This window comes from Clinocottus analis, unplaced genomic scaffold (genome assembly GCF_023055335.1).
Source record: "Clinocottus analis isolate CAN_PGR_092001 unplaced genomic scaffold, fCliAna1.0.p SCAF_5, whole genome shotgun sequence".
In the NCBI taxonomy this organism is placed as follows: domain Eukaryota; kingdom Metazoa; phylum Chordata; class Actinopteri; order Perciformes; family Cottidae; genus Clinocottus; species Clinocottus analis.
Genome location: NW_027176207.1, coordinates 13,425,114 through 13,446,699, shown reverse-complemented (window position 1 = coordinate 13,446,699; position 21,586 = coordinate 13,425,114). Strand labels below are relative to the sequence as shown.

The window sequence follows — 21,586 nt, the reverse complement described above, 5'->3', positions numbered from 1 at the left end:
GCTTGCTTTTAACTTGATAAAAAAAACAAAAAAACTCTTTGTGCTTTAATCTCTGATGATACTATCGGCTAGGGCCACAAAACTAACATTTAAAACAGAAAATATGTTAATATTTTACAACAGCAGATGAAATGGAAACGCTCTTCTGCATTGTTACCTTGTGACCGCATATCCATTAAGCTGCAGGAACTTAAGCAGTTCATGAGCCTTCTCTCTATCGCGTGCCTTTTCTTTTGCTGTCAGAGTATCATAGGGCACCAGCAGTGGATGTGTTCCACCTCCTACACAAACACAAGCACAATCAAAACTCTTGGAAATGGCAAAATTAAAATCTCATTCCCCAAACGTCTAGGTCCCCTCCTCCACACAAATATGTATTTGACCTTTGGACTGCAGCTCCAACTTTTTCTTTCGTCCCCAAGTGTTGTGGTAATTTTCTGCCAGCTGCTCTGCCATAGACTGTAAACAGATATAAACTATAAATATTGATGAGATGCTAAAATTACACCACGAAGGGTTCAAACATTTACCTGCAGGTCTCTTGAAAGGGCCATGTGTGTGATATCAATGGGCTGTGGGCTGTAGCCATGGCTTGGGTCATAAGTTGCCTGCAATAGAAAAAGTTATTGTTATATATTGTACAATAAATTAAACTGCTGTGAAAACATTATGAAGCATTAGAACATGCATACAACTGCTTTATACCTGTGCAGTTTGTGAGATTTTTCGTGATACTGCCTTCTTCTTCTCTGACTCCTCTTCCTCTCTGGCTTTATCGAGGGTCCATTCCCATGCAAGCATGGCTTTGACTGACTCTTTGATTGGCCAACGGTAGATCTCTTTGTCCTGTTGGGAAATTGTCCATTTGATCAAATGCAAGCACAGATGAAGTAAAAGTACAGGAAGATTAAATAAACAGCATGACCATGAACCTACCTTCTCTGAGAAGGTTTTGTATGGTCTGAGCATGGGATGAGTTTTTGCATTATCATCCAGCACCTCACCATATGACCAGTTATTCTGGATCTGCAGCATACATACAAGAACAATATCTGTTACAGCTGTCATTTATTCCTACAAATAACATGGCTTCTTAAGTCAAGCACATAACATATTGCTCTTCCAATCAAACTAATGTTGCATGTTGATCCTGAATTGGAGTGAAAACTAAACTTATACCTTTTCAAAGGCCCATCTGTCATGTGTATATTCCGCATATTTGTTGATAAATGGATCCAGTCTCTCTGGGATAATAGTGCTATGGTTGGAGGAAAAATCAGTGCGTTTAGCTTCAATTATTTTACAGAGAGATACTTTATATCTTAACAGTTTTAATGACACAAATCCTCTTACTTTGTGGTCTCTACTGGTTTTGGATCAAAGTTTCCCTCTGCATCTACTGATGCCTTTTTCTCTGTTTTTGAGGAGTAGCTGGCATCTACATAGTCGGGAGGAATGGCTCCAGCAATGGCGCAGATGCATGGCATTGAAATTTTGAAAATCTCAGCATCAAATTTCTGGAAACACAATAACACAATATTACAATGTACTCATACATCATTGCATATATTGGAAATGAAAAATCAATTACTGCAGGGCTTCACCTTGTGTGCCAACGATTCAAAGATCCCCCAAAACAGTTTGCGGGTAAGATGCAGCTCCTCTTCTGATGAGACTCCAAAGTTGCCCCAACCATTAGGGAGGCAATAATATTTCCAACAACGCTCATAGTGATTGGTCAAAAGCTGCAGGATGCAATAAATAAATAAATAAATACCAAACGGGCATGTTTTTATTAGTTTTATCATGTTATAAAAAAAAAGAAGTTCCTCATACCTTGAGAGGCATTTTGGCGTACTCATTGAGAATGGGCACATCAAACACTAGCCGTCTTAGCAGGTGCTGAAGCATGGATGGACGTAGATGTCTGAAAGAAATATAAACAAAGACAACTTCAAGTATGAACCTGTCTATATTAAGCTGTGAGAAACATTTGCCTTGAGGTTGAACTCACTTGCACAAAGCCATGAGGCACTCTTCAATGATATCTCTTTGGGCCTTTGTGAAAGCTCGCCCACGAGACAGCCGGTAGATTGTGTGCAACATAGAGTCAATCATTATAGCTCGATGGTCACTGCCAGCAAAGAGTGGGGCACACTTGGTGATGAGTGGCAGCACAGCAGAACACAGGTAGCGGTTCAAAGCGAGGGCCATTTCTGTAGTGCTGAAAGCCACCTGTTGGAGAGGAATTCTGGCAGTGAGTAAGTTCAACAGTATAGTTGTTATACTGCTTGGCACTTCTACCCAAGAATCATAACCAACTGTATGTTTGTAAATATTTTGAGGCTCACCGTGTCCAGAGAGGCAGCAGCCCTCATGTCGGGGAGAAAGCCCACTTCCAGCACATGGAGCAAGAAATCCTGGTTGTCAATACCATACACTCTGTCCAGGAACAGAACCATGGGAGCCTTGTGATCTGGCACAAAACTAGCTGACATCTTTGGTTCTACGATGCTGTTGTCTAAGCATGACATATAGAAAACATTTTGGAAAAATCATTATCAACACTGTTCTGATAGCAGAGAACACTTTTAACAATCATCACTGATTAAAGACACCTACCTTTATGAATTCAATATGTTTTTCAAGTGTTTACCTTTTCCAAACGAAGGAATCTGAACAGAGAGGCTGATGACTCCCACAAGATCCTCAAGGGGGACCAGAGACCTCAGGATAGCTCGAATTCTCAGAGCCTCACCCTTACCAGCCTGGATCAACTGTAGAAGCAAAACCTTGTTTTTTTTCTTCTATAAAGACTAGATTACCTATTCCTGTATGATTATTTCTTTCTCAACCTATTTGAAAGGTCCAGTGTGGTAGTTACTTACATGCATCTCTGGAGCACAGCGCCCCAGCAAGTCAATAAGGGCAGAGTAGAAGGACATGATGGCATTTCCCAGGTGCACCCTGTTCTCCTCATGCTGCTCCTCTCCTCCAAACCTTACAGAAAAAAAGACAGTGGCTCTAAATATGTTTTTACAGCAACACTGGAGGAGATAATTCACACTTTGGCTTCTCATTAAATACCACCAGAAGGCTTTTAAACCAAAGCTAAGAACTCTTACATGGGAAAGCGTCTGTCTTTCTTAACACTCGGACCATCCCTTGCAGGGTCCTCTGATATTTTGATGGCCTCCTCTATTGCAGCCAACAGACCATTGCCACCCTCTCCTCTCAGAGCTGGACCAAAGCACTCAGGCCTGCGAATGAGGAGACGCACCACCACATTGGCATTCTCTTCTACGCTCTCTCCTACAGAAGGGGGAAACAAACAAGGTTATTTTTAATAAAGTAGAAAACAGACACAATATGAGCATTGTAATTCAATATTGAACTGTATTGCATGAATTCAAATCTGACCGTTGACAAACACCGCAAAACGAAGAAAGTCAAGGTATTTCTCTCCGCCACAAGGATTCCAGCCAATGTCAGGATAGCCTTTAGACAGTAGCATTGGACAGCTCTGAAGTCCACACCCAGCTAAGTACTTCACCACCTGGAAAGATAACGGTGTACTCAAGTGATGAAGAATTTTGCACAATGCTTGTTTTTTACATAGCACATTCATTTTATATATAAATAAATGTAAATATTTTACCATTTCTAGATCCTGCTCTTGAAGAGCCAACGCCAGCTCGTTGTTGTCGATACAAGAGGCTGCAGCCACGTCCAACGGGGTGGAGCCTCGCATTCCTAAAAAAACAGCACATCATTTCTAGCTTAATTGCAGTTCTGACATCAAAAAAATAATCATCAAGAATACTGCTGGAGCTCAACAAAGACAATCACCAAGGCCGATGCCACTGTTTTGGAGAAGGTAGCTGAGGTGGTCAAACATAGAGCGCTGGTTTTGGCGACTGATGCGACAGAAATAGCAGAGAAAACGGCAGCAGTTTGTCACCACTCGAGGGAATCTGATCTCCTGTTGAAAAAATAACATGTTACAAACGTTAAGTTAAGAAGCATGTTACGCCCCCTGATTTAACTCCACCCTCTTACTGGGCCGTAATGTTTTTCCTTTTTGCTTCAATAGGCAATGCATACTTTGTGCTCTAGCTAGTGTGGGGGTTTTGTTTGTTGTTTTGGCCTTTGAGACCCTGAGGCCTTTTGCTTCCATTTTAGTTGATTAACTTTTCTGTTACCTGATAAAGCTGTCAATAAATTGTATTTATTGCCGCTTAAAAATCTCACTCGCCTTGTTGTATCCCTTCTTTGTTCCACCTTTACCAAAGCTATTTTCCCTTTTACATGTGTGTTAGGCCTGTGTACCCTTAGGCACCCTAGACAGGCCGTAACAAAGCATAACGCTTATATATTATATATACCTCTGTATATTGCCTGGTGGTAATATAAAGCAAGGTCTATGAGTATATTGAGAATATTTGCAATGCAGTTGAGTTGAACAAAAAAAAACATACCTTTGAGTCCCCGCCACCAAGCACATTGACCATGACCTCCATGACAGTTTCATGCATGCCCAAAGCTCGCATTAAGTTGGGGTGCTGATAGAAAACTTTGTTGCTCATGATGTCCCTAAGAAAGACAAATGAAGTTGATGTATCGTTCCCTTCACATGCAGTTCTCCAGGAATTCACTATAAGGCAAGATGTTCACAATAAATTAAAATTGTATATTAACCCGATGCTTTGAATCATAAGCCTCTCCTCTTCCGGACCCATCTGGACAATAAGCAGTGAGCGGATCTGGCCCAAGCACTCAAGCAAGTCCATCGTGTCTTGAATTGACACTGCGTTGATAGTGTAGGCCTTAGGAAGGGCACGCATGAGCTCACCGAGCCCATCGTACTGTCTGTGAAGAAGGCTGAACATCATGCGCACCAGTTCAGGGTTCTGGATAAATGACTCCTGAGCCCAATGGATCATAGTATGGGAAATTAGCTCCTGCAATGTGCCTAAAAAAACAGAGCCCAAAGAGTTAGGAAAATACACACAAAAAAAACTATGTACAGTATTAAAGTTACTAGAGACTGTGTACTGTGGGGGAGTAAAAACTCAATTGGCGACTCTATGTATGTTCTGAATGTGACGATAGAAAAAAAGGTAGTCTTTTTGCAGTTGTACGTGACATGCAAAAGATGAGGGGCTTACTTGGCTTTGTATCTTCCTGCGGTTCCGGCTCCACCTCAACCTTCTTCTCGCGGATTCTTTTCACTTTTGCCAACAAACGAACCAGTCGTCCACGAAGAGAGTTATCCACTTCTTCCTCTTGTTCTTCTTCCTCAATATGAACACCTTGGAGAGAGTTTCAAATTAAAAACTGTGATTTTAATTGAAACCTGCCATGCGGATGTCAGTAGACTTGATCCAGTTGATGAAGACTGACCACAGTGAGCCAGCATGACATTGTGAAAAGTCAGCAGAGCTTCGCGGACCTCATCTGGAACAGGGCACTCTTCATCCTCAGCACAGTTCTTGAAGTTCATGAGCATGTTGACCTACACAACAGAAGAAAAAAAGGGACAAAAAATGGTTAATCTTCGGAAGTGATATGTTCTTTGATGAGTTTCTTTGATAAAATATAGAAGACAAGTTCCTCCTTTATGAATGTTTTCGAGGTAAAACAATTATGGGTGTACCTGCTCCTGTGGTGGGGAGCGAAATTCCCGGGTCTTGCGGGCAGTCTCAGCGGCACTCATGGTAAAGGCCAGCATAAGTTCATTGTAGCGCTGCCTCTGGTTGGACTGTATCTGGCTGACGAACTGGTCGGAAAAAGCAGTGATGCCCTCCACTCTGTGACGTAGCTCACAGTCACAGAAATACTGCAGTAGAGTACACATCTAAAAGGACAAAAGCAAAGTGAATCATTGATACTATACGAGCACAGTTTTTTTTTGTATATTCTGAATCGAACAGTCATACCTGCAATTTGACAGACTCTGGTAGCTTCATCTGGAAGAGTCCTTGCTCTAGTTGTTCTTCTTTATTCTCCTCTTTAATCTCTTTCTCTGTTTCCTCGGCTCCTTTCTCACCATTTACTTGCTCCGTCTCATCCACTTTTTCTTCATGTGGCACAATCGATTTTGTTTCTAATTCTTCCTCTTCCTCCATTTCTTCCTCATCCTCTTCACCCAAGCCATCATCCTCAAATTCCTCTTCTTCTTCCCCTATGCCTTCCTGCTGGTCTTCTTTCACAGCTCCTTCTTTTGGGGGTGTTTTTTGTTCCTTCTCTTCTTTCAAATCAGCATTCTCCTCAGCAGGCTCCTCTTCTTTCTTGCCACTGAAGACTGTGGGCTCAAGCATCTTCAGGATGTGTGTAACATCTTCATCATCAAACACACCCATGATGAGGAGGGTACTGATGAGCTTCAGGATTGGAACAAAATGAAATTCAACACTACCACCAACAGGATCTCTCATGGCCTGACCTCCATCTTGCACAGCCTCGGTCAGCATGTTCAGGGCTTTTGTCTTTAGCACCTGGAAATACAAACAAACGATGATTATTACTGACTCAAGGGGTCCTTAAAATTCCAAACCTGTTCAACCTCACCTGTAAGGGGAGAACTGGACTCAGTGTGTAGATGCCCAGATCGGTTCCAACAAACCCAATGGAGGAGAAATGGAGTTTGGGACGCAGACATGTAGTAAGGCCAACCCCAGGTAAAGCATGAGATCTGTCAGAGTACAGAGTGATACTGCGTGTTTGGTCTGTCATTGGAACTATGAATTCCTTGTTGGTTCCTAGTCGGTTCCTCTTGGCAGACTCCAGGTGCATGCTGATGAGCAGGTCATAGAAGCCGCTCCTCATTGGTCCAGGTAGGTAGGTGTTCTCTATGGCGTAGAAGAGCTGGGACTCATCCACATGGCTGCACAAAGCGTGAGCCACACGATTGTTGCCCAAAGCACACACTAAGCCATACAGCTTCAGAGTATGATAGTGGAACTTCAATAAGTCCATACGTTCAGATAGCTCCAGGATGTCAATACACCTAGAGGAAATTAAATGGGTTAATTTTCACACAAAAAAGAAAGCAGTACATTTTTGTAACTCCTAACAATGCAATAGATGAATGCAGACCGATGCAGCTCTGACCTGTTCTCCTCTGGGATGTGGAGGGCCATCATGGTGAGTGGCTCCTGACAGTGCACCACCCAGCCCAGTTTTTCACTCATACGACCTGTCTCTGGAGCGAGGAAGTGGTTGGGCATTCGGCTCCAGATGACTGGGGTTAACATCTGGACATCCAGTCTTGGAGGGCATTGGGGAACAGGGTTCTTACGTTCACTCCGGAACATGGCGGCTGAGATTGGCATAATGTTCTAGAAAGACAAGTAAAGTAAGACATATTATGTGTTAAGGAGAACAGTTTGATTGGAAAGTTGCTAATTTGTAATTGTGGTCTCCACGAGTGATTTTGCAATTTTTGTGACTGACCTTCAGTTTGCCGAGTTCAAACTGAATCATATTCTGACTGGAAGGAAGGACAAAGACGGCTGGAAACAATTTTGTGTTGGGCTCCACCTGCAAGAAAGGACCATAACATGATTGCGTTAAATGACCAAGACTTGATTAGGACCTGCATGAATACCAGATTAAAGCTCATCTGACCTGGTAAAACGTGTTTATCTCTTTTCCATTAGCAGTGAAAGTCATGAGTCCTGTTTCCAAATCAATAAGGCAACCAATCACAAAATCCTCTTGGCTGACTCGGGTCTGCTGGGAGCTGCTGAACTCTCCTCCCCATACCATGTAGCAGTTACTGCGTTTTATACTGAGGAAGACAGAAAAACAATCAGAATGTATGCATTTTTGTCACTTTAAAAGAAAAATACTTTTTGTTATGTTTTCTTTCTTGACAGGAGGAACATACCTGTCGTGTATATTTCCTTTATCATCACCTACAGTGACTGTTACATTTCTCACTTTGCTGATGTCAAAATGTTGGTCATACTGGTGGTAGTCAGGTGTGATCCAGCCGACCCACACGCCACTGGGCTCCTGCCCCGCAAACACTCTCACAGAATAAAAGTACTGGTAAAGGGAGAAGGTAAATGGGGGGAAAAAAACAGAATACAAAATACAGTTTCAGGTGGACATGTTTCAACAAAAAGGTTAAAGTCATTACAGTACTGATAGACAAATTCAATATAAGAAATACTGTAATAAAGTCAACATTTTGTATATTTTATTTTCATCATTGTATCAACAGTTAACATGTATACAGTCGTCCCTCGCTATGTCGCGCTTCACCTTTCGCGGACTCGCTGTTTCGCAGATTTTTGTTGTTGTTGTTGTTGTTGTTGTTTTTTTACAGCGTACAGTATGAACGCGCATTGTGGGGCTGTACTGTACACCTTGTCAATCAATCTCCTCCGTGCAGTGTCTCCTGGACAGGACAGAATACGTCCGGATAAAAAGTCTGCGGAGCGGCTCCCGGACAAAGAGGCACGGCCAGAGGACCTCGTAGATTGACCATTAAAATAAAATTTGTTGAACATGTTCTTATTTTTTAAATCCGCGAAATTTTGAGAGTGTTTAAATAAGAGAGAAATGTGAGAAAATGTTAATGCCTGTCTGAAAAAAAGTGTATAAAAGTGTGTGGTTAGGGGTTTTACGGCCCTAAAACATGTATAATAATGGTGAAAAAATAAAGCTCACTACTTCGCGGATTTCGTCTATCGTGGGTTGTTTTTGGAACGTATCCCCGCGATAAACGAGAGACCACTGTAAGTACAAAGCATGCATGTTATAAATAGGAAAGCCTATATATAAATAAAAGCTCTAGTCATACTGTTGTGGTGTTGAGGATGATGTCAACGTCATCCCTGTCATCTGGCACCACATCTTCCACTAAACGGGGCATGATGGGAACAACTGGTGGTGGAGATATTAATGCAGCCTTCTTAGCCTTGAAAAGGAATCTGTGAATAACAGCAGCAATTACTCACGATATGAAACACACCATCCTTGCCTTCTCATCCATACACCCCATGTCAAGTCACTCTACTCTATGCCTGAATCTTTACAAACCCTTTCTTTTTGCTTTTCTCAGTTGAGGCATCCTTCTCATTTTCTCCATTTTTAATGGCAGGCATCTCTTTAGGCACAGAGGCTTCTTTCTTATCCTCTTCCTGCTCTTTGCGAGTTGCTGACTTCTTGAGTATTTCAAAGTCAGAGTCTGGGTCCACCTCCAACACCTCATCCTCAGGGATTGTCAGTGCACGGGTAAGAAGGGTGGTTCCTGCTGGGACTTTGAACGTCTCATGGAACTCAACTGGCATGCTGAGTCTGAAGAATAGCAAATCCGTGTTGGCGTTCTGTGATCCAAATGTCTTGTGAGTCACTTTGAGACAAGGGGCACTTTCCACTGTCCCATCAACACGGGACACCTAGAGCATAAACGAAAGAGGGTCGGTGGTGATCGAGAAAATACTAACTTATTCATGATGGGAACAAAGAGATATCTCATCAAAACAAGTAATGCACAGTACCTCCATGTGAGGATGATCAGTAGGCGCATTGATGAACTGGGGAAGGCTCTTGCTGAACCACATGGTAATGTCTCTTTTCATGTTGATAGCAAAGGGTTCAAATCCCTCCTGCAGGCCACAGATGGTAAAATAACGGAGACTGCTGACATTCTGACCTAAGTTGATCCTGCCAATCTGAGACAGGCCCAGGCTGCACACAGGTATGAAGCCTAGGGATGTTAGATACATACGAGATCATCAGAAACATGATCAGAAACACAAACCTGTGTTGTTTCTGCCTAATAACTTAATTTGCTGTAGTTGTTACTGTACTTACCCTCTCCAATCTCAATATCCTTGAAGGCCATATCCGAGCCTGAGTCGCTGATCAACATTTCTCCGTTGAGTGTAAACATGATGTTCATCTCCGTGAGGTCAATCATACAACCCACCACATCACCAGATAGCCACTGTCGACCGAATGGCTCATTTCCCACATGCCAACGTTGGGCCTGAAAAAGAACATTTTCAAATTTTAGAGGTTAGTATTACAGTCCTTGGAATACTTTAAACGCATGTAAACTAGGTCTCGCTCCCACCTTGAACCCGTTGAAGACATAGGCGAATTCATCTGCACCAAGTTCAGTGTCTGCGCGAACACTGGGCCTTGCCCAGCCCACTCTCATCTCCCCGACTGTCACAGCTTCAAACTCAAAGTACCATTTTCCTTGTGTGATAACATAAGATTTCTCAGCTCTGAACACTCTGACTTTATCACCAGTTGCTGGTCCATGCCCGCCTACATAAAAACAAACACAGTAATTAAAAGAAAAGCGTGTAGTTTTGATACAAAACACCTGTAACTTTACGAACAAATCTTGTAGGACTGCATACAATATGTCATCCTGCTTATAGATAGCAGTGCAAACTTACTGCTCTCCTGATCAGGTGGCTCTATGTTGTAACCATATCCGATGAGAGTGCGAACAGCTGCACAAACGGTGTCCCTGTTTGTCTTTTTAGTCTTTTCATCCAGCAGGTTGTAAGGAACTAGACGGGGATTGCGCTTGTTCATTATATCCTACACAAGAAAATATAAAATATAAAAATGGAATGGAACAAAATTATTAAAAGAAATGACTGCGTTATGTACCCATCATATTGTCGACACGCACTTAGTATTAACATTATCATAAAAAGTATGGTGGTACCTGCACAATACTGTATGTCCAGCCCTGTCGAACCCGATCTCTTGCCCACACATTGTGTCCATTTTCTGCCAGCCTCTCCACTAGAGTGTTCTGATTAGGAGTTAGCTTGACATGGTTGAGGTCCAGAGGGGCCGGCTTGTATCCGCTACTCTGCATGTAACTAAGAGACAATAATTTGTGATCAGAATGGGCCCCTAATATCTTTTACATGGTAATTTACAGTATACATGATAAAAGAGATCAACGTAACAAAATCAACATGAATAAATGTCTTGCAGCTCACGTTTTGGGGAGCTTGTTCCTTTTTAGATTCTCTTCGGCTTTCTCATCTCCCATTCCTACATGACAGCCGAGTGCGAGCAGAGTCCTTTGAAAAGTATCACACAAGGCGTTAGACATACAAAGGGACAAAAGCACAGTGCTGTTAACTGAGTAAAGTACTGACTTACTTGAGTGTTTCTCCTGACATTGCTAAATTGTAGTTCTTCTCTGGTTCAGGGAGACTCTGGAAGTCTACCAGGCAGGGGTGCAGCTTCTTGTTGTCGTCACGAAACTTAACAATGATTAAAAAATAAAAATAAACTGCAAAGATTTTCTATGGGGATTGTTTGTATACACAGCAAAATGTTCTATGGGAAACACGTCAAACACTTACTGGTCCAAAGGTCCAGCCTTGTTCAATGCGAGTAACAGCCCATAACTCATGGCTATTTTCTGCAAGCTTCTCTCGAATGCGCTCCAAATGAGGAGGAAGTACAATCTGAAAGAATATTGAAATTCAGTACAGAGGAAAAAACGAGGATGGAAAAAAAGTATTGAATTGTATTTTTACCTGTATAGTGTCCACAGGGCCAGGAGTGAAGGCTGTATGTGAGAGGGACTGAGTTGGACCCAACAGGTTGCGAACGGCATCAAAATCGTGCTTGTACTCCTTGATAGGCTCGATCCGCAGACGATCCCTTGGCAGTACTGCTTCATAGCATGGAGCATATCCCGGAGGTGGGAGAAACTTAAAATCCCCATGACGCCCTCCGAGAAGAAATCGTAACCTTGGATTCAGAGAGGAAAATTGACATTGGTAATATTAATTAAATAACGGTACTCCATAATTCATAATTTTATATTGCAAAATGCCCTACTTAACGCCTGCTGAGAAGCTGACAACAGGGAAGAACAAGCTGTCCAGGTTGAAGTTCTCAAACATGCCCTGAACAGGATGCCCATTGATACGGAAGGATATACTGGGCACGCTCAGATCCAAACAACAGCTGATCACATCCTCTGTGGCCAGGAGGTGCTGATTGGGTGTGGCAACATGGCGCGGAACACGCCCTGTGGAAATACAGAGAGTGAATTGGTCAATAGGCATGAAATCTAAAGGAGTTTATCTGAGTAACTTGTATACATAGGAGGAAAAAGTAAGGAACATGGGCAGAAAAGATCAAAATTAAGAAAATAATACAAATTTAAGAGTTTTAAATAAAGGTAATACATGCATGTTCTTGTCAATATGTTGTTCTGATATTGTTTACTTTACCTGACCAGAGGTGAAGCCCGTCGAAACCGTAGGAGTAGAGGTCATCCCCAACCCCGTTGCCTCCCCAGCCTTCCCCTCCACCAGGATAAGGACTGTAGCCCTCTGTCAGAGCCCAACCCACACGCAGGTGATATGGCTGAGCTGTAAGGAATGGCTCCACTTCGTCCACCATCACCTCAAAATACCACTTTTTGTACTGAGTGGATCCTTCACAGGTTCCAAGGAAAATGTTGGGTCTCATGCTAGAAGAGTATAACAAAACAATACCTAACTCAGTGCAGATGTTTTGAGAATTGGGTTTCAACACAGAAGAAAGAGCACGAAGCTTTTACCAAAAAGCTTTTATACAAATTGACCCACCTGGTTACATAATTGATAATGTTGGTTTGAAGTAGGAGGTCACGACCAGGAAGCAGATTCTCTGTGATGAGATTCTGATTTGACCTCACCGCCACCCCATTGCACACACACAGAGAGCAGAGCACATCCAAAACCTGGGAAAAAAAAGGATATCAAATTCCATGAATATAGTTTCCGGTGCTGCTTTATAGCTCAGAATTTCATATATTACAATATTTTATCTATTAAAGAATATATAAACTGCAATCAATTGATTAGGTTTGCTTTTCAAACAGCTAAGTAAAAGGTGTTCCATGTTCTGACCTTATGATTTCGTCCATGCTTATCCAGCAGAGAGATGATGGATTTGATGTGATTTTCCTGAATAATATTCAGCACCTCTGGACTCTCAATCAGAACACAATACAACACCTCCAGGATTCCTGTCATAAGAATGTGACAATATATGCATAAATAAACGCTGGCAATTCCTGTTAATCTGGTATGGTAGAAAAGAAAAATACAATATAATACAGCATTGAGCTTAATAACAGGAACAAATTACAAAAAATATCTGTCAATATAATGCAATTCAATAATATTCCTGCAGTAAATACTAACTGTGTGAATAGATTGGGGCTATTTACACAGTTAGTGTTTGCTGCAGGAATATTATAAAATTGCATCATATTGACAGTATTTTGATCCTATTGTATGCTGTTAATAAACAAATTCAATTTGATTTCAATTGACAGGGTGCTCACTTATACTAGTGAGCAGAAGATAAGTTTTCATCATTCACAGTTAAGTGATCAGTATAATACATTTTGGCTTTTGTAAAGAACAAAACAACAACCAATACAATGTCCATTGTAGTCATAGCATCTAAATGAGCTTGTATGTTTCTTAGATACCTGAAGACGCCTCCAAACGATCCAATTTACTGACCAGCCAGTCAAGGTTATCACAAAACAGCGCACAGTTAGCACGATTACCTCTGATCAAAGAAGCTTCATAAATGAAAAGAAGCAGAAACAATTGTTAATGCATAACATTCACAAACAAGAAAGGTGGCTAGATATGAGGAAAATAAACAGTGACAGGTCTAGAATCATCCTGATTACATAGAACAAATAAGCAGATGGACATACCAAGCAATTCATATAGTAAATTTACTATCTCCTTCCATGACTCTGCGGCTTCCTCCCCAGCATACTCTGAGAAGTGGGCTGCTGTGTTGTAGACATTGAGGCGATCTACACAGTCCAGGACATGAGTAATCATTCCCTGTTAAAAAAAATAACATAGAGAACTTAAATACAAATATTGAATGGATATAAATCACCCAAACTTAATGTAAACCAAATGCCAATGTAAAACATTTCCATGAATAGTCAATCGTCAGCAGTAAGACCTCTTCCTGGAAGAGGTTCTGTCTGTTCTTGAGGGAGCGAAGCTTGAACTGCTTATCCTCATGCTCCAGCTCCTCCTCAGGGGGTCGGAAGTAGAAGATGAGATCCTGCAGGGAGAGCACCACTGTGTCCATAGGCAGCGATGACGAGTTGGGAGTTTTGTTTTTCCCACTCAGAGCATCTAAACCTCTGGAGACATGAAAAGCACATGAGAATACCACAAAAACAAGCTGTAAAAATAAAACCATGGCTACTGGCAATGATTTGAATAGACAAAAGTATTGTTACTTGATGAACTGGTTAAAGAGGCCTGATGTGCTGAAAATCATTCTGGCAGCTTGGTACTCTTCGGTCTGAGATCGAGCCACAGTGAGTGCATCGTCCATGTGGCCTTCTTTATGGAGTATGGCCTAAAGATTTAACACAGATTTAACGCTCTTAAAACACAAGTATCGACTCAAAAACCAAATACAGTACATGCTGACTTCATTCTCTTTTACCTTTCTCTTGAGAGGACCCAGGCGGGCAGATTTGGCATCAACAGCAGCATATGTGAGCCAGAGGCCAGTTGAAACATGCTGTACGAAGCACATGGACTCTCCATACTTAATCTCAGGCGTGCCCATGCCTTCAACATCTCGCTTTTGGATCACTTCGATTTTTTCCTGTGGTTAAAATAAAAAAGTGTGTTGTTCATCTAGTCCTAAAAAAAATCTCCACAGGACACAATGGAGTCTCAAACACTGATTGTTTCTGGCTCAGCTGTCTTTGAATGACAATGACCTTTGAAAGTCTGACACAGAAGGCTGACATCTTTGAATTTGCTTTCTCCGGGTCCACCAGCAGCAGTCCTTTCTCTTCATCCAGACAAAGGTATCTGCCTGTTGTTATGTGACGAATCCGGAAAGACTGGCCCCATTTAATGTGACCTCCGCTCCAACTATCAACAGGCACAAATGAATGAGCTTAAAGTCAATGAACGTGTCAGTGAATGTGATTATACATTTGCTTTATGTAAAGGATCAAGTTACTCACGCAATACGAAGTGGCTCAAGTCTCCACAAGGATCGAGCATGACTGCATACAGCCCCTCCTTCATAATGAGCAACTCTGAAAAACAACAACATGCAAGTCAATGACGTGCAATTGTGTACCAGGAAATTTAAGGTAAGAAAAATTACTAAATGTTTTTGTTAATTTCCAGTAGTTTTAGTTTATGTTAGTGCATTGTGACTATCAACGTGCAGAATCTTGAAACTGTGTTGATATAAGAAGCACACTACAATGAACAGTTTTTCATTCACTATGTGGGAATACAGTTTGCTAGCATGGGTCACTCTAGAAACTCTAGAAAAATCTGACCACTCAGAACAAAAGCTATAATTATATTTATTAGCATTTTATGATATGAATAAGGGCCGTTGTTTTTCATTAAAACTTAATACTGTTAAAACTGTTTGTCAGCAAAACGCAAGTCACAGGGGAGTTAAAGCACCAGAGGTGTGTTTTAGTACATACTGAAAAAAATATGCCATGTTTCTGTAAAAAATGTTGGTCACCTGCGCTGGTCGTCCCCTTGGTCAGCTGCTGGGATTGCCAAACACTCGTCCATGTGGCCATGAAACAGCCTGAGCACATACCCTCCGGTCAGAAAACCTAGAGGAAAAGAGTGATATTGTTGAGAGAGTGTGGATAGGTTTACAGACAAAAAAGACTTTTTTAGCAACAACAAAAAATGACTGACCTTCAGCCAGCTCACACCCTGACATCACAGGGGTCATGGTCCACAGTGTTTGCATAAAAGAGGCATCTACCATCAAGTCACCACTGGCGTAGGACAGATGCTAAAATAAGCACAGGTAGTTATATTGGAAGGATTTTAGTCTACTATTCTATTTAAGGAGTCTGATTTGACAGCCAATATCAGCTTTGAAGTGTCGCAGTGACAGTAAAATGTGGTAATGAAAGAAAGATTCATCAGTCATAAATAATAACATTACACACACATACACACTGGCTACATACAACACAAAGCACTGTTCACTATTCTGAAACAAACATGAAGATATAATGACATGTATCTTTGCAAATAATGCAGTTTTTACTATTTTACTATGGATCATAAAGCTTAAACAGCTTCAATAATCGATGAGCAAGAGAAAAAAACAATTTGATGTTAGTCGACTACAAACAAGACTTGACCAATTATATCTAAATATGTAAATTCATAGTCAAGGACCTCACTTGTAGCATGTGTGTACAACAGACTGTCAGTTACTGTACATTGCAAATAAATCAGATATTGGTTACCAGGTATCGCTCTGAAGAAACACTGACAAGAATGAGGTCATCCCCCACCCTGACCTTCTCGCCTTCAGACCTTTGCTTGGAGGCTGGATGGATGGTCCACCAGCAGGCCTCTCCTGTGATGGACAAATAGATTTACAATACAGATGTAAATATACTCTACATCGCCGTGTGTGGAATATCATGGGCAGTAAAATGGATCGCCACCTGTGGAATCTTCCTGCAAACCCACATCAAAAGCCAGTTTGTCTGTCAGGGAGCGTGAAGTAGTCAAACAGCACAAATACTGCAGCATAAAGAGAGGGAGAACAACAACTGGCATGAGAGAACATACACTCGAATCAATGTAAAGAATAATACTGTAAGGAAAACTGCTGCTCATAGGGGAGGACAGGATAGAGCAGCAGTAGTCACATACTTGATTGTAATTGGTCGCATCATAAAACAAAAAAACATTGTTCACAAAAAAAATGTAAAATGTGCTCACCATGCTGGAGTGAGTGTGCTTCAGAAGGATGGCATGTCCATACAGCAGGGTGCGGTGACCCCCGCCTTGCGACGACTGGGAGAAGATTTAGAGACAATCAAATGTTCAAAGAATGACAGGAGGTTACTGTATTCAAAGTTGCCTCTTTGAAAACCCTTCAAAGTGACAACTTTGATTTGTTATTATAAAAATAACAATATGGCAGGTTTAGAGACTCAGTAAGGGAGCAAACAAAACACAGCCATATCTTACATTTGTCGTGCAAGTGATATGAAACAAACTAAATTATCTCCGAACAGCTGAGAAAAATGATCAAAGCAATAACTAAGCTGCATGATATGTTGCATGACGGCTGTATATATAGTAATACTAATGAGGGTGTAAAAGGTATCCTCAATGCAGTTATGACAAACTCTGAGGCTAAAGCAGTGGACAGATATTCAGTAGAACAGTGAAAAGAGAGAATGAGAAAACATACCCATTTGTCCAAATCAACAGCCTACGGTTGACAGGTGGGAGAGTGAAGTGGTGTCAAGTGGGAAAAGAAACAAAGTCTGTTTTAGTTGTTGAATGAACAATACATTGCATTTCATAAAATCAGGGGCACATTCCATGGAAAAGCAGCACATTTTAATCACCCCCCCTTATTGTGTCTTACCTCATCCACAGAAGAGTGGGACAGCATTTCCTGTAAAGCCCGCACAGAAAGGGACTGTTCCAAAATGAAGCAGCATATCGCAAGGTCTGGAGGGATATTCTGAAACACAGGAAACAATAAAACCCTATAATTATGAATTCAAATTCTCAAAGAAATGAGAAAGGCATTAACAATTATTTCAATACCTGTGCGTTCGAGGTGGTCTCCAGGAAACAAAGACGATTCCCAAATCCTTCACATGACAGACACAGCTTGATCTGTTCCTTAAGAATAGAGGCAGTGCACTGTAGCACCACCTGATCATCCTACAAAAACATAACACAAGCCACAATTGAAGGAGGAGGAAACATGAGGACAGAATCAAAGTCATTGACATGTCCGAGGGAAACTCTGAGGCAAAAGAACCATTAAATAAGTAAGTAATTAAACATTTAATCAAATATACTGCAACAAGGTTTTCTTGAAAAAGGAACTGAATAAATTCAAATGCTACACAGCTTTAACCTTAAAAAAATACTCCACCAATTTAGCAATGCACTCCGATAACATTATCAGACTTACAATTATTAGCTAAAAAAAGTATGAAAAATAGATGCAGCAGAGCCAGAGACATTTTCTTTTGTGATGGTGTTTTTGAATAAGGACAATACACAAAAAACATTAACCTAATATAAAACAAGGAAAGATTTAATGTCTTTAACATATTGCTATTTTCCGTTCAGTTGCTCTTTTTCCATGTGTAAACCTGGCTCCTACATTACCCACAATGCAACTAAACTGCCGACATTGTGGTTGGAGATTCAGGTCCGTTAGTAGCAGTTAATGTAGATTAAACAAAAATGAAGAGCAATATTTTGACTTTATGCAGCTGCCTCTGGAGCATTAACAGCTTTTGCCATCTTTTTCACATACTCCACAGAGGTTAAGTGTAAATACATTCTGCAAATCCCATATTACATTATGCTTTTTACATTTCATGGGTTAGGCTATTAAACTTGCCATCATGACTCCGATAGGTCACCATGTGACGCAAACTGCACTATATTTGCGGGGGGTGACATTACAAGTCAGACTAATTTAGAGGTGGCTCCGCACCAAGGAAGCTGTTAACAATGGAGCACAGATAGTGTGGCCGTTTGACTGTGTCTCACCACATACATGACTTAGTTTTGGTGTTTAATCCGAGAGACGACATCGAGGCCCAAATAAATAACAGAAACGTGGCAATACATCAATTATATAACCCGCAAAGACCGCCGTTTCCATACAGAACTTTTCTTAACCTTCAGTTGTTTTTGTCCTATTAATGTGTTTCTCTGCGCCCGTCACTGGCACAACTCTAATCTCCCCACCTCGCAGGCTCCAAGACCCCAGCCACTCCCCCTCCGATCTCTATTTCAGGCCGCTGCACCTGCTCTTCACACATCCCCTTCTGGAAAGCAACAGGTATTTAGGCTTTGAATGCCAGAAAAAAGGCCCTCATTGGACAGATTCCAAACCACAATTAGTCGGCTTGCTGAAAAAAAAGAATATTCAAAATTCACCGGAACACAATCCTTCATGCTCAGCTTTTTTTGTTTTTTTATAAGCAAATGTTTCTAGTGCAAGCATACCTTTAATCGAAGCACAAACTTGTAAATAACAAATGTAATTTGAGTTAAAATGTTTATTAATGTAGTTGGTGCGTTATTGTTTCTGAAGTTTTAAATTGAAAACACTGCAAAATAAATGAAGCATATTTGTAAGATAATTTGTATTGTGCCCAAGTAAAGATTTGTGAGTTTGCAGTGTTGTCCAGGGGAGTCAATGCAGTCTGTTTCCTCTTCATCTATCTTATGTTCTGAATACATGGACATCTCAAATATCTTACTTAACAATAAGAAATAATTTCCTATCCTAAACAGCATACTTGAAAGTCAAGTTATTAGTTTGCTAATCATTTACAACAGTCATTATATTGAAGTAACAACACGTGACAGCTGTTGTTACCATAAAGACAATTCTGCAAAATGAGACCCGACGACAAATTGACAATCCCACTACAGCACATGACAGAAGTAAGTATCTAGTTTCTGTCACGTTCCGTTCCTAAGATACAGTGTGGACAAGAATGTGTCTGAAGGCAGACACACCAACAGACTGACAGACAGACTGACTGAAAGACAGATGCAACATGTCAACATGAGGCCGGCAGCTGGTTGTTTATCTGAAATTCCAAGTTGAGTCTTTGCTCCAAGAATTGCAATGTAAGAACTATCATAGAAATCTGACAAAATGATCTGAAACCAGCGTCCGATGACAAACATGTCTGGTACTACTTTAATAATAAAGTTTCCACATGGACTGAAGTAAGCAGCTGCTGCAATGAGCCAAGCTTTGAACGTTAATCCTCACACAGTATATATAGAACTCTGAGTTCAGGGTGAACAGCTTCAGACTGACCGTAACTTTATGACACATTGTTAACATATTTAACTTTAACGCAAGCCATAAGACAATGCCAACTGAATGGTGTTTTTTTAGATTATGTAGCTGCTAGATTAAATATGTGAAAAAGGACATTTGAATTTGATTGTGTACGTGCCCAACAAAATATGAAGTAATTAAATGATGTCTCTTTTCGCAAAAACACAGACTGCAGTCACACTTCAGGATGCACAACTTATAACCAAGTGCCTCCAACGAAGTGAGTTTTGAGTGATACTTATAATGCAGTCCATACATAATCAGTCCTGGCTGACGGCGTGGCTCGAGTTACCAGGGTTTAGAAAAACTCAAGTGACACTATGTGGAACACCTACAATAGCTGAGTATGAATGATGCCTATCCAAATAGAGGGTGTTACATACAGAAGACTGCTTGCAAAGCTACAATGCCCTTCTGTAGACTTTGAGATCTTAACTGGAAATCAGATAGCTGAGCGGTGAGTAATGCAGCAAATATAAACTGATTTAAATTCAATATTTTAGTGAAAATCAATGAAGTATAATATGTCAAATTTCCAAATGCCGTACTACAAAACACATTCTTTTAGCAGATTTTCATTTTAATGATTCAATAAATTACTTAAAAAAATGAACATTTAACTATCACAATCGTCATGAAAGTAAATAATGTCTGTCATAGGGAATTTGGTTGTAAAAATGTCACAATAATTTATTGTAGGTAATCTGTCATATGTTTATGTATGAACTGTCAGCTAGGCACCAAAAATGTTCTTCTTTGAGACAAAAGAGAAATGTATCAGGGACTTGTTGGTGTATTAATAGATAACAATGCCAACATAACCCACCAACTGTTCTTGTCAATCTGTGCTCAGTCTATAAAAGGAAAGTTACTCAACACAGTAGATGTCTACGATCTATTAAGAAGCAACAATTCATTACACAAAAGGGCTAATTATTGTGCACCGTTGACTGACAATGTTTACTAATAGTTTTTGAGAAGAGTCAGACAGCATCACTTACCGTACGCAGAAACTGAATCTCTTCCTCTCCATCTGCACCTTCTGCCATTTTCCCAAGGCATTAAAAGCAAAACCTTGAGGAAATGGAAAAATGTTCAACACTCAGTTCTGTAACTCCTGGTGCCAATGTGCCGCCCACATAGGCAAGACAATACTGGTAGAGGTTTCTGAAGGGCAATGTGGGTCTTGTGCTTCTCTCTGCTGTGGTATGAGGCAGAGGGATTGACTGTTCATTCCTGTTCATTACAGCATCATAAAGAGGTGGGGCAAGTTGTCAAAGCTTAACCAGGGATTCAAATGTTCCCCTTAAGGTATCTAGACCATTGTTTTGCAGTATTTTGTTGTATTTTAAATAAAGTAAGACATTCCATTTAAGTGAGACCTCTTATAATGTTATAACAATTTAAAAATGTGTCCATTAGAGGTTAATTTTAATAACGGACTGAATTGACATTTGATTTAAGTTTGAGTGATGTACATGTGGAAGTATATACATAAACATCACTATAAAAATGGATAAAAAATGACATAAATTGATTAACAATTAAGATTATGTTACGTTAGTTAATTTAACTTATGTTAAATTATATTATTATTGTATTAATCTATTTTGTTTAGCTAAAACATATACATTTAACTTAGCTGTATTATTATATTTACATTATGAATACATTGTCA

At 40.6% G+C, this 21,586-nt stretch overlaps 1 protein-coding gene across 1 annotated transcript in view; it reads right to left on the bottom strand.

Moving 5' to 3' along the window:
• The window catches only part of LOC137802210 (ryanodine receptor 1-like), a 47,105-nt gene that overhangs the window by 24,980 nt on the left and 539 nt on the right, over positions 1-21,586 (bottom strand). The window contains exons 2-60 of the mRNA XM_068599896.1: positions 20,910-20,982; positions 17,628-17,747; positions 17,443-17,541; positions 17,263-17,283; positions 16,785-16,859; positions 16,505-16,583; positions 16,301-16,413; positions 15,735-15,834; positions 15,550-15,646; positions 15,026-15,100; positions 14,774-14,930; positions 14,491-14,655; positions 14,279-14,400; positions 13,993-14,179; positions 13,730-13,865; positions 13,493-13,588; positions 12,903-13,021; positions 12,600-12,733; positions 12,240-12,481; positions 11,842-12,034; positions 11,535-11,751; positions 11,358-11,462; positions 11,152-11,255; positions 10,986-11,069; positions 10,703-10,862; positions 10,425-10,572; positions 10,091-10,290; positions 9,829-10,003; positions 9,513-9,721; positions 9,052-9,410; positions 8,813-8,942; positions 7,892-8,052; positions 7,630-7,792; positions 7,456-7,542; positions 7,114-7,340; positions 6,571-7,009; positions 5,940-6,497; positions 5,657-5,857; positions 5,404-5,515; positions 5,169-5,312; positions 4,699-4,972; positions 4,479-4,593; positions 3,850-3,982; positions 3,659-3,753; positions 3,421-3,556; positions 3,126-3,312; positions 2,889-3,000; positions 2,657-2,777; positions 2,352-2,521; positions 2,015-2,235; positions 1,837-1,927; positions 1,605-1,745; positions 1,354-1,517; positions 1,180-1,258; positions 937-1,026; positions 706-846; positions 531-608; positions 384-459; positions 158-281 (exon numbers count right to left, since the gene is read on the bottom strand). Of these exons, the coding sequence (XP_068455997.1) occupies positions 158-281; positions 384-459; positions 531-608; positions 706-846; positions 937-1,026; positions 1,180-1,258; positions 1,354-1,517; positions 1,605-1,745; positions 1,837-1,927; positions 2,015-2,235; positions 2,352-2,521; positions 2,657-2,777; positions 2,889-3,000; positions 3,126-3,312; positions 3,421-3,556; positions 3,659-3,753; positions 3,850-3,982; positions 4,479-4,593; positions 4,699-4,972; positions 5,169-5,312; positions 5,404-5,515; positions 5,657-5,857; positions 5,940-6,497; positions 6,571-7,009; positions 7,114-7,340; positions 7,456-7,542; positions 7,630-7,792; positions 7,892-8,052; positions 8,813-8,942; positions 9,052-9,410; positions 9,513-9,721; positions 9,829-10,003; positions 10,091-10,290; positions 10,425-10,572; positions 10,703-10,862; positions 10,986-11,069; positions 11,152-11,255; positions 11,358-11,462; positions 11,535-11,751; positions 11,842-12,034; positions 12,240-12,481; positions 12,600-12,733; positions 12,903-13,021; positions 13,493-13,588; positions 13,730-13,865; positions 13,993-14,179; positions 14,279-14,400; positions 14,491-14,655; positions 14,774-14,930; positions 15,026-15,100; positions 15,550-15,646; positions 15,735-15,834; positions 16,301-16,413; positions 16,505-16,583; positions 16,785-16,859; positions 17,263-17,283; positions 17,443-17,541; positions 17,628-17,747; positions 20,910-20,957 (8,909 nt within the window). The 5' untranslated portion in view covers positions 20,958-20,982. The remainder of the gene's footprint in view (positions 1-157; positions 282-383; positions 460-530; positions 609-705; positions 847-936; positions 1,027-1,179; positions 1,259-1,353; positions 1,518-1,604; positions 1,746-1,836; positions 1,928-2,014; positions 2,236-2,351; positions 2,522-2,656; positions 2,778-2,888; positions 3,001-3,125; positions 3,313-3,420; positions 3,557-3,658; positions 3,754-3,849; positions 3,983-4,478; positions 4,594-4,698; positions 4,973-5,168; positions 5,313-5,403; positions 5,516-5,656; positions 5,858-5,939; positions 6,498-6,570; positions 7,010-7,113; positions 7,341-7,455; positions 7,543-7,629; positions 7,793-7,891; positions 8,053-8,812; positions 8,943-9,051; positions 9,411-9,512; positions 9,722-9,828; positions 10,004-10,090; positions 10,291-10,424; positions 10,573-10,702; positions 10,863-10,985; positions 11,070-11,151; positions 11,256-11,357; positions 11,463-11,534; positions 11,752-11,841; positions 12,035-12,239; positions 12,482-12,599; positions 12,734-12,902; positions 13,022-13,492; positions 13,589-13,729; positions 13,866-13,992; positions 14,180-14,278; positions 14,401-14,490; positions 14,656-14,773; positions 14,931-15,025; positions 15,101-15,549; positions 15,647-15,734; positions 15,835-16,300; positions 16,414-16,504; positions 16,584-16,784; positions 16,860-17,262; positions 17,284-17,442; positions 17,542-17,627; positions 17,748-20,909; positions 20,983-21,586) is intronic.